At 35.6% G+C, this 12,891-nt stretch overlaps 1 protein-coding gene across 1 annotated transcript in view; it reads left to right on the forward strand.

Annotated features, from left to right (window-relative positions):
• Positions 1–12,891, forward strand: part of GRIN3A (glutamate ionotropic receptor NMDA type subunit 3A) — a 170,455-nt gene that overhangs the window by 148,220 nt on the left and 9,344 nt on the right. Inside the window, exons 7-8 of the mRNA XM_074199019.1 lie at positions 5,393–5,557; positions 6,946–7,019. Of these exons, the coding sequence (XP_074055120.1) occupies positions 5,393–5,557; positions 6,946–7,019 (239 nt within the window). The remainder of the gene's footprint in view (positions 1–5,392; positions 5,558–6,945; positions 7,020–12,891) is intronic.

Below are 12,891 nucleotides of genomic sequence, written 5' to 3' on the forward strand. Positions count from 1 at the left end.
TTCCCTGTCAAATGGTCTTGTTTTGCCAACTGGCAACTCATTTTCTTTTGTACAGCTTTTTTGGAATGAGTAACTCATATTTACTGCTGAATGAGTAAATAAATGTTTTCCTTCTTCTTTTGAAAAGCTAACTACCTCCTTTAAGTTTTGAAGGAGGTTAGAAAAATTGCAAGACTTAGCAAGTAAATCCATGGATTTACATTCCCAAAACTTTTAATCATGTCACAGAATTCAATCAGATCCACAGACCCACTCTGAGCTTTTGTCTTCTCTAGCTGAAGAATCCCAAACTTCTTAATATATACTCATGTAGAAGTTACTTCATCTTCTAGGAGCATTTGAACTACTCTACTCTAAAATTCTGCTAGATCTTTTAGAAAAAAAGATTGATCAGCTGATTCTTCTCTAACAACATGTTCAAATTCAAACTATGTTTTAGCATGGTTACAAATGTGAAGCCTATATCAGATTGATTTCTGTCAGGAGCAAGAGGATGGGAAGGGAAGGAGAAAGAAAAACTATAAAACTCCAAGTCTTACCAAAAACAATGATTGTTAAAAACTACCATTTTGTGAAATGGGAAATATAAAGATTTATTAGACTATCAAAAAAAAAAAAGAAAAGAGGAAAAAGGATTGATCAGAAGTGTACGAATCATTCTAAGTACAGTGGAAATGTAGCTTTGTCAAAAGGATGTAAGATTAGTTTTTATTTTATTTTTAGTTACTTTCTACATTAGCTTCCCGACCAATCCTCCCTACTTGTCACACCTTTCAAATTAGAAATGGAACAATTAGAATCCAAAGGAGAAACTTACTCCATGTCAGAACTGTAACTAGAAAATTTTGAACCTGGGGAAAAAGTGGGGAAAGTAGTTCAGCAAAACTACCCAATATCAACCATGGTTGATAATATTCCACACCCTCTGCATTGAAAGGACACAGATATATTTTCTCAAGTCTTCTTCAGGGTCAATCTTGGTTATTCTAATTATATATTATTCAATTTGAATTTGTTGTCATTTCCATTTCCATTTATTGCATATTGTTTTCCTGGTTCTGCTTACTTCAAGCACTAGTTCAAAGTGCCTGAATTCCTAGATTCTTCTCTAAATTCTTCATATTCATTATTTCTTTCAACAGAGGAATAAGCCTCATGTACCATAATGTTTTAATCATTCCCCAATCAATAAACGTCTACTTTGTTTCTAATTCTTTTTTTTAACAAAAGTGCTGCATTGAATATATAAAATGGCAAGAGTTATTCATCTTTGATGAGTCTCTTCACTGTTAGAAAAGAAGTTGAAGATTATTTGAATATCAAGTTTGCTAATTATTTCCAGTGTGACCTTAAATCACATCAGCAATCTGGGCATTAATTTCCTTCTCTGTAAAAGAAGATCCATGGATTTGGGCTAGCACAACATGGTGAGTGGTACATTAGACAAAGTGCCAGGCCTGAGGTCAGGAAGACCTGAGTTCAAATCTGTGTCTTTGACCCTGAGTCAGGTACTTAAACCTACTTGCCTCAGTTTACTCATCTATAGAATTAACTGGAAAAGGAAATGGCAAACCACTCTAATATCTATGAAAACCCCAGGCACGGCTAGGTTGCCCAGTGGATAGAGCACCAGTCCTGGAGTCAGGAGTACCTGAGTTCAAATCTGGTCTCAGACACTTAATAATTACCTAGCTGTGTGGCCTTGGGCAAGCCACTTAACCCCATTGCCTTGCAAAAACCTAAAAAAAAACCCAAAATGGGTTTAGATGAGCTGATTTGTAACCATGTAACATTTGTAACCATGCTAAAACATAGTTTGAATTTGAACATGTTGTTAGAGAAGAATCAGCTGTTTAGACAACTTTTCCTCCCCACCCCCTATGAGAAAGGATAAAAGCCCCTGTGGTTATTCCAGATAATCTCTAAGATTATTTTTAACTCTAGTTCCTGTGAGTATAAACTTTATATAGTAGATCACAGGAAGCCATTGTAGTTTATATTTTGAGGCAGAAAGTTATATATCAGAGATATGTAATAGGGAGGTTAAGAAATTAATGGGAAAGAATCTATGGATCTGGAATAGGTTGAGAAGGAATGAGTGCAATGTTCTACAGATGACATCCACAGATCAGGGCATATAAGATGTCCACCAAGGGCAATTCAATGTCTTTTCAGCACTCTTAATTCTACTACTCCATTATTCCAAACTTTTTGCCTTTTTCCAATGTCCAGATCCTTTGAACTTCAGAATAACACTACTTTTTCATTAGTAACAATGATGATGATGTTTGTCCTTCATTCTCAAAGAGGACCAGGACATCAGGGAGATGATGTCATGACAAACACATGAATTGGGTTTGAGTGAAAGGGGGCTGGTTGTGGCTATGCTAAGTCAGCAGCCTCACTTTCTCCTCCAGAGGCATCTGGATCCAGTAGCCAGATATGGATCATTATGAATGGAAATGGTCCTGGATGAGAGGCAGTCAGGGTTAAGTTACTTACCCAGTTTCATGAGTGTCAAGTGTCTGAGTTTGGATTCAAACTCCCATTCTCATGACTCCAAGGCCAGTGCTCTATCCACTGTGCTAACTTCTTGCTTCAGTAATAATAATAGCTAATATATATATATATATATATATGTATATATACATATATATATATATATATATATATACCATATTTTAGGTTAAAAAACACTTAACAAATATTTCATCTTATGCTCACAATAACCGTGGAAGATAAGTGCTATTTTTAATCCCCATTTTACATAAGAAGAAGAAACCAGGACAAAACGAGTTTAGTGAATTTTCCAGGGTTCCACTAAGAGTCTGAGTCTGGATATAAACTCTGGTCATCAATGATTCCTAGGCAGTTAGGTAGTGTAGTAGATAGCACTTCAAGCCTGGAATAAAGACCTGAGTTCAAATTCAGCCTCAGACACTTACTTGCTGTGTGACCCTGGGCAAGTCACTTAACCCCATTTGCAGTACTTATCTATAAAATGAGCTGAAGAAGGAAAGGGGAAATCACTCAAATACCTCTCCCCCACCAAAAAGAAGTGGGATCATGAAGAACAGGACACACCTGAAATGACTAAACAACAACTTCCTTACTCTTGACAATAGTTTGTACTTTGTATTTTTCTCACCATTTAGTGCCTCTGAAAGTTTGATAATCACCCAGTGTATTCTTGTATCCCTGATACCTTTAATCTCCTATCTTATCATTCCCACAGACCAAGGGATACAAAATTTACATCTCTAAAATTGATCCCCTTTGAAATAAGATCAAACCAGACATAAAGATACTACTTACCATCTTTTATACATTCCAAGCCTGAGAAATTGTGGAAAGGCAGAGCTGAGAGTTTTGAGGAGATAAAGGAGATGAAACAAAAATGAATTCAAAGCTTCAAGCTTAAGTGACTAGGTTGGTGGTGATGCCAATAAGAGGAATATGGAAATCAAGAGGAGCATCAGAAGCAGAAATATGAAGGTCAGGAGGATAAGAGGATGGGGCAGGAATAGTAATATTTAGGTATAAAATTCAGAAAGATAAGTGATGAAAGAGGTAGACCAATGGAAGGAAAAACTGATAGGCATAGCCTTTGTAATGAAAATCACTGAGCTTAGAATCAAGAGCCCTAAGTTGGAGCCCTAGCATTATTATTTGCTGGGTATGTGATTTGGAGTAAGTCACTATATAGCTTCCTTGAACTCATTCCTTCCTCTTGTAAAATAGGTACTATAAACCCTATCACCACTTCTGTTACACAAATCTAATGAGACAATAGCACTTTTGGATTGTAAAGTTGCATGTAAGCATAAGTGTTATCATTAATATTATCATCATCAATCTCTTTCAATTCCATTGCCACTGATTCTATCCCCAAATAAGGAATAGGAGTTGAAAGGATGACCCAGAAGGGAAGGAATTCATATATCTACATACCTGTTACATGCTCAAAGGATGCATTTCCACATCCCTCCCAACCTTACAAGTTAGGCAAAAGAAATCTGCAATTGGTCGGTAGCTTTAGTGTTCTTCCATCCAGCCAGTTAATGGATTAGAGACTATTATATTAGAGATGACTTCTAAGGATGCACATGCCTCTTCTAGCTCCCTAAACAAAAAGAAAAACCAAGCTCAGAAAATTTGAAATTTCTTTTGATTCTTTTAGTTAAAAGATGGAACACAGAAGCAAAGATGATAACCATTAATATTAAATGGTAAATTTCTTAAGGTCAATGATTAATTTATCATTGAAATGATGATGATGATGATACATTGCAAAGACAATAATGTTAATAGCCTCTTCCCTTGGGGAGCATTGCCTTTTGTAGTAATATGGTATATATAAACTATAATGCAAAACTGAGGCCCCAAAAGTTTTAGAATCACAACTTAGACTTGATACCTGGAGGAACAGAGTGTTCTCATCTTGTTTTGGGAAGAGGAAACTGGGAGAGAGACACTTCCTAGATTTACACAAAGAAGGAACATCTCTGAGATTAGAAACATCCAAGAAACTAAGATTCTCAAAGATGGAAAGGTTCTCATAGGTCATATATTTCCAGTTTCTACTCAAAGTATTAATCTTGTTTACAACATCCCTGAAAAGTGAGCAGTCAGTCTCAAATGAAATACTACCCACCAAAGCAGCCCAATGTATTTGACAACAGCTCAAATTGACCTCAGAGGTCATCTAGTCTACTCCATACCTAAACAAAAATTCCTTCTACAATATACTGATGAATGGTCATCCCAACTTTTTCTCAAAGGCCTCCAGATAATGGACTACAAGGTCAAAAAGCATCTAGAGAATCAGGAAGTAACTCAAAGAATCCCAACATAGACCTGATTATCCTCTCTAGAAACATTCTTCCCTTGACCATGCTCTCATTATCTAAAACAGATATTCAACAAAAATTCATGAAAACAGATAACAGAGCAAAAATAGGTTCTCAGACCTCAGAGGCAACTCCTTTAGGCTCACAGAAACACAGGAGAAGGGTTCTTCTCCCTTGTATTTAGAACAACCAGGAGTGAATGACAAAAAACAAACTTGAATAAGTCTCTAGTCCCAAACCTGAATCAGAAGAAACCCTTTTAGAGTGATTTAATACTACTTAATAGATTGAATTTAATGCTGACTTCTAGATTGTAAACTCTTGAAGGCAGGGAACTTGCTTCATTTTCATTTGTTTCCACACTATATCTAGTTCCAATAGTTATCGAATAAATACTTAAATGGACTTACTATTTTTCATTACCCAAGTATTATATCTCTGACTTTTAGAATAAAAGTCAAACCTGTGTGTATGCTAATGGCCCAAACCCTGATTTCATTCTTTACAAATGGATTTCCTTTTTCTTTTCTTTACTCACTTAGACTTTACAAATGGGGATTAAGCACTTTTCAGGACTCTTTGTGATGCTATGCATTGGTATTGGTTTATCTATCCTAACTACCATTGGAGAGCACATAGTATACAGGCTGATCCTACCACGAATCAAAAAGAAATCCAAGCTGAAATATTGGCTTCATACCAGTCAGGTGAGTGCCTTGGTAGGTCATGAGGACTAGGATCCAGATTCCAACCATACCAGGGGTTATAGAATGTAAATTTTTGTTGGTGATCACACAGTAAGCAAGACCAAATCTGAAGAATTATGTTATAATAAATACCACATTTGGGAAAGGTGTCCCTCCTAAGGAGGACAACTGATAGGAGAGACCATGCTATCTGGGCTGCAGGTGAAGAAAATGGGGATATTTAGCCTACAAAAAAGAAAACTTGGGGGGTGAGGGAGTGTTATGCTAGCTATATAAATATTTGAAGGGTTGTCATATGGAAAAAATTTATTCTGCCAGGTCTCAGAGTATAGAACTATCAAAAATATATGGAATTTACAGGGACAATGATTCAATTCAATATAAAAAAACCAATTTCATAATAATTAAGAGATATTTAAAAATGGAGCATGCTAGCTTGGTAGGCAAGTGAAACTGGTGGGTTCCTAGCAAAGGTTGAATGAGCACTTTTCAGTGATCATAGAATTTTGTGCTCTGAGGATCCTTAGAAAACTTTTAATCAAATATTCTAGCTTTATTGCTGGAAAATAGGTCCAGAGATAAGTATTTTGTCCAAGGCCACACAAGCAGAACTAAACCTAACTTTAAATTGAGCTCATTTTTCAGATATGGGCTGGACTAGATCATCTCCAAGATCTTTCAGTTCAGCTTCCATTATTTTATTATGTGAAATGCAGAATTAGCCAGGTAGAGCCTTGTAGACAGACATATAAGAAGCTATGGCTCTTTTTTGCTCTAAGAGTTCTTAATAATCTTATTTGTGTCACTGATCCCTTTGTCAGTTTGATGAAGACAAAAGACTCTCGTAATATTGTTTTTAAATAAAGGAAATACTTTCAGTTAAAGATTAGAAAAATCAAGATGTGAATTTTGTTTTTTCCAAGTTCATGGAAATTCTTAAACCTATCCATAGACTCTTTAGAAAGTTGTAGCTCTTTAGGAACTTGTAGATTCTCCCCCTGCCATATTAAGAATTTCTGGGAGCATCTAGATCACTGGCCCTCGAGTCAGGAGGACCTGAGTTCAAATTTGGCCTCAGACACTTAATAATTACCTAGCTGTGTGACCTTGGACAAGTCACTCTCAACCCCATTGCCTTAAATAAATAAAAAAAAGTTTTAAAAATAGAATTTCTATGCTAAAATGGCTTTCCTATCAAATTAAATTCCTTGAAAACAGGACAATTTCCTATCATATTTATCTACTGCAAAGCCTAGCATAATGCTTTGGGCTTATATTTCTTCAATCAGCTTACCTGAATAAATCAAATCAAACTTACTTTTGAAGTATTTGACTTTGAAGAAGAGGAGTTTCTAATTGTTTTTCTTTATGTTTTCTCTTTGATCTAGAGGTTACACAGAGCTCTAAATACCTCATTTGTTGAGGAAAAGCAGCAGCTCAAGACAAAGCAAGTGGAAAAAAGGTAAAAAATAATTGATGGTGCAGATCATTGTTGATTTATTTTCTGAAAGGAAAATCAAACAATAGTTGGAAGGAATTTATGATAAAAATCAGTTACAGGGCAATCAGGGACAGATAAAGATATAGAAGAAGATGGATATATATATATATATATATATATATATATATATATATATGTATACATATGTACTCTAGTAGAGATGTCGACGGCTTTATACTTAAGTATCTAAGTTCATAAGTTCTAATACTTATTACCTGTGTGATCTTAAGCAGGTAATATCCTGATTAAGTTTCTACTGTCTTCAGTTTCCCTTTTTGTGAAATGAGGGTGCTGGAATAGATGATCTAGTTCTAAATACCACTATCATATGAGCCAATGGCTCCAACCATGTCTTGACCTCAACCTCTAGTCCCAATTATTGACTTTAGAAAAGAGAATAGGAAGCATATTTTTAAAATATCTAAAACACTTAAATATTTTATTTTTTAAAAAATAAAACAATAATAATAATTACAAAGAATAGAGTGATTTTGGCTGCTGATAGTAAAGTAAAAGTGAGCAATCAAAGCTTCAATAGGCAACACTTTTAAAGGGTTTCTTGATTGATCTACATGGCAACCTGGGGAATGATTCAATTCCAGCTAGCTCCTTTGAAGTTTTGCTAAATATAATCTCCAAAATGATCTTAGGTACTAATGCTAATGACCCAAGATATGTAAAAGTAGTTAAAAGGAATTTTGGATGATATCTTAGATAAAAGTTTATGTTTCAGATTGAGAGAGTAATAGGCAGAAAAGGCAAAGAATTTAAACAAGTAACTTCATCTTTTATTTTTCTCAATGAACAAAAATTTGTTTTCTTTCTCATTTTCCCCTCTTTTACAACTAGAAAAAAGAAATATAAAGCCCTTATAACAAATATAGTCAAGCAAAACAAATTCCTACATTGGTCATGTCCAAAAAATACATGTTTCAATCTGTACCTAGGTCCATCATCTCTCCATCAAGAAGTCAGTAGCAGACTTCATCATCAATCTTTGGTAATAACAGTTGTTGTGGTGATCAAAATTCACATAATATTAGCATTAGGTTATTCTTCAAGGTTTACAAAGAGCACTCTTCATAAGAGCTAGATGATCTAGAAATAATGTCTGCCTTGTTCACATGATTTTATAGATGAAGAGCTGAGGTTAAGGGAGGTGAAATAATTCATCAAGGAAACATAGTTAATAAGAGATAGAGATGCATCTAGAGTGAAAAAGACTCAAGAATGTCAAATGATAATGATGAGGAAATCAACTGATATCACTGCCTCCTCCCTCCCCCCAAAAAATGTGATCTGAATTTCCAGTAAGAAAGGCTTACTCTATATTGGTCAGAACAAGGAAATCACCTTCCTTTTTGAATGGAGGTTTTTAAAAAAAATCCTCAGCATTTAGCACAGTGAATGGCACACCAGTGACTAATAAACATTTATTGATTTGATTTCCCTTGTTCTGATGAGTATAAAGTAAGCCTTTCTTACTGTAAATTCAGATCACATTTTTTTTTTGGCAGTGATATCACTTGATTCCCTCAAGCTTATTATCAATTAACATCCTTGAGTCTTTTTCACTCTAGATGCAGTTAATCAGATCTCTCCCATTTTATGCTTGTGTAGTTGCATTCTAAGACATGGTACGTTATTCAAGTTTAAATTAAGTGTAAGGGAAACTGTCAGCAACCCTTGCACAGCTTTCTTTTAAAAACTCTATTCAGAAAGGAAGGTGATAATGCCAATGTACCCTGCCTTGTCTGTATTATTATATTATAGATATATATATTATTATATAACATTGTTTTTAGAAATTGGAACATTTTAGGTGGGATGGTGATGGTTAAGTGAGGAATAATTGTGAGAATTTTGAGGACCCCCCCCAGAAGAAAATATATAAATAAAAAATTTCATTTATTTTGAAGGCTTGTCATCTAGAAGTGAAGTTAGTCTTGTGCTCTGTGGCCTCAGATTGCAAAATGAAAACAGGGAAGCAAATTTCAACTCTTGGTAGCAGAGGTAGTAACAAGAGTATAGTGAGAAAAATACAGAAGCTGGAGTCAGGAAACCAGAGTTCAAGGTCACAGGATTTAGAGCATAAAGGAACTTTAGAGGATATCTAGTCCTATTTCCTCAGTTTACAATGAGGAACCTGAAGTCCAGAGAGATTAAGTAACTTTCCCTAATGTCACACAGGGAATAAGGCAGCTTGGTGTTCAGTGAATAGAACATCAACCCTGGAGTCAGGAGGACTTGAGGTAAAATTTGACTTCAGACATTTTACACTAGCTGTGTGACCTTGGGCTAGTCACTTAACTCTGATTGCCTCTCATCCAGGGCAATTTCTAGTCATCCTGATTCATATATGGCCACTTGACCCAGATGACTCCATGGGGAAAGTGAGACTGGTGACATAGCATAGCCCCCCTCACTCAAATCTAATTCATGTGTTTGTCATGGTATCACCTCCTTGATGTCATGGTCTTCTTAAAGAATGAAGGACAAAAATCATCATCAAGCAAAGTTCAGACACAAGCCCTCTTACTACAAATCCCAGGCTTTATCACTTCACCACACTAAAATTAATTCTTTTAAAAAATGCACCACTAAGTCAGAACAAATTGTGATCAAGCCACTTTCTTTCTCCAGTATCTGTCAAGTGATGAAAGTCATACTTGCTTGACTTCTTTTGGGGTCATTGTAAGGGAAGTACTGTAAATCTTAAAGTTCTGCATTTTAATTGTGTTATTAAGGAAGAACTTTCTAACATTTGAGTGGTCCAAAAATAGATGCATTGCCTTGTTAGATGGTAAAGCCATGATTAGTGGCAATGTTTGAGCAGAGCCTGGGATGGTTCCCTCATCAAGGATGACAAGAGTATAAAGGATTCCTTCATGGGGTGAACAGACTAATCAGTTGTGTCAAACTCAAATAGAAACAGGAGTCACAATATGGAAATATGCTAAATATGATTGTACATGTACAATCTATATCAGATTGCTCGCTGCCACAGGGAGGGGAGAGGGAAGAAAGGGTGACAGAAAAATGTAGAACTCAAAAACTTACAAAAAAGATGAGTGTTGAAAACTATCTTTGCATGTAATTGGAAAAAATAAAATAACATAAAAAAAGAAACAAGAGTCACTAAGAAGTACATTACAACAAGAATCAAAGAACAGGAATCTCTGCAGGTCACATACAGCTTAGGAAAATCGATTATCAATATTATCTATGTTTTATTGTATTTTCACTTATTTTGCTAAATATTTCCCAACTACATTTTCATCCATTTGGGTCTCACTTGGAAATATTGTGGACCACACATGACCTTTGTGCCTTGTGTGTGACTCCTTTGGACTAAGTGTTGTTTAGGGTTCTGCCAACCTAAGATTCTTAATTCTGACATGTTATACAATTAGTAAATGGAAAAGCCAGGAGAAGAATGCAGCTATAGAAATTAGTATTGTGGACTTCATTGAGGTTTTGGAAGGCCTGGAGCAGCTGGAGATTAGATATAGAGTCAGACATACACACATATACATGTGTGTACATACATAAGCATTGCTGTGTTCTTTAAATGTATAAGCACATGTCAGTGTGTGTTCATATTTATATATGTGTGTGTGGATGTAGAGAAAGATCAATATGAAGAAGTATGTATATTTCATTATAATTTCTTTCTTTAAAAATCTTATTTTATTTTGCTATTTAAAACATTTTTCTGAGAATGAATCTATAATCTTGAATGACCTGCCAAAGGGCAACCTTGGGTTTTAGAATTTTTTGGTGAAGTTCCTGAAGTGGTTTGCTATTTCCTTTTCCAGATCATTCTACAGATGGGGATATGAGGCAAAATGTTAATAAACCTTGCACTAGTGGATTATTTTGGTATAAGTTTAAGTTCTATGGCTCCAAGTGGAGCCAAATAAGTCAGTCCATCTAGCCTGGTATCCCTCCCACAAATTATTTCCCTGTGACCCACAAAGGTCTCCCAGACCCTTCCCTTCACTAAATTCCAATCAGAGCAATTCCAAGACTTGAAAAACTCCCTCTGCTTGCTGTTCTCACTCTCCTTCCTCTAAATCATCTCCTCAACCTACCAGATGCTCTGGAGCTTTGAGGCAGCCAGAGCAAATTATAGAACCAGCCAGCCTTCTGCCTAGGCAAAAAGAACTAATGGAGGCAGGATACTCAGGGAATATTTGGAAAAGAGCTTTGGAGTCCATTTCCTGGGTTCTAAAGAATACTGAAATCTTGAGTGTTAAAATGTATTTAAAGGAGTCATCCTTTCTTCCCCCACATTCTGACTTTTAGGCATTAATAGGGGAGGATGACAGTGAATCTCTGGGAAGATGATATGGGGAATGTGGTCTTGGACAAGTACCTGTTTGGTTAGTTCTTGTTCTTTATTCTCAAAGATCAAAATGGCATCCTTTTGTTGGGATCAAGATACTGTGTGTCTGACTGTGACTGATGATACCAATCCAAGATCAGGTTGGGCACATATGGCCCACATGAACATTTGGAGTGGAGAAGTCTCTAAATTTACACATTCCCCCCCTTTCTTTTGAACTTCTGGAATTCTATTTTACTCATAGACCACAAAGCCTTTTTTAATAGGGTCATCCTATGATGGAAGGTCCTGTGTCCATGTCTCTCCTGTCATACAATCAATTAGAACATTCTTCAGGGAGTCCTTGGGGAAGCACTAACCTCTCTAAACTTGTTTCCTCTCCTCTAAACTGTTATTCATAATCTCTTCAATCATCAAGCAACAAAAATTTATTAAAATGTCTACTATGTGCCAGTCACTGTGAACTTGAGCACTAAAATATGAAAACAAAAGTGAAACTATCTGCCCTTAGGAAGCTTAAATTCTACTACAAACAATGCAACAACAAAGTCAATACAAGAAATATTAAAAATAAAAATACAATGGATGTTCGAGAGGCATAATCAAGAAGAGGTAGCAACTGAGTTACACCTCATCAAGACTGTTAGGTGTCCTAAGAGATGATGTGAGGAAAAAAAAATATTTCAGATACAGGGATCAAAGCATATGGGGCAGAAAATCAAATGTCCCGTGGGAAACAGCAAATAGGCCAGTTTTGCTGCATAGGCAATCATCAACTGAAAGAGAAAGGCTGAATTCAGTTAGCTTGTGAAGGGCTTAAAATGCCAACAAGAGAGTTAATGATTAATCCTAGGAGTAATAGGAAGCCATTTGTTTTCTTGCTGCTTATAGCCAGGAAACAATGAGCATCATAAGATACATAAAGTTAACTTTGTAAACTTGAAAGTTGTATATAAATAGCTATTATTTTCTTCCATTGAGGAGGAAGAAGGGAGGCATTGTTATTTCACCAGGACTGGTTTTATTGTTGTCTGTTGACTTTTTTATCTCATACTTATAGAATTCTTGAATTGGGAAAACCCATCAAAATCTTTCAGTTCAATTCTCCCATGCAAAGATCTTTCTGGACATCCCAAACAATCTAAAGTTTTCTGAATGAGGGAATGAATGAACAAATGAATGAAAAGCATTAACTGTTTAATGTGTGCTACAGATGATACAAATAGGTAACTCTGTTACCCTGGACAAGTCATACAATCTGTCTTGATTTCCTCATCTATAAAACAAGGACAATCATAGCACATACTTCCCTCCCAGAACTGTGGTGAGGATGAAATGAGATGTTTGTAAAGCACTTTACAAATCTTGAAATGGTGTGTATATGCTATCCAGCATTATTATTATTATTATTATTATCATTATTATTTTATTAATACAATTTTTATTCTCCTGGAGCTCACATACTATCACCTCAAGGTCTCATTT

This window comes from Macrotis lagotis, chromosome 8, assembly GCF_037893015.1.
Source record: "Macrotis lagotis isolate mMagLag1 chromosome 8, bilby.v1.9.chrom.fasta, whole genome shotgun sequence".
NCBI classification, from domain to species: Eukaryota; Metazoa; Chordata; class Mammalia; order Peramelemorphia; family Peramelidae; genus Macrotis; species Macrotis lagotis.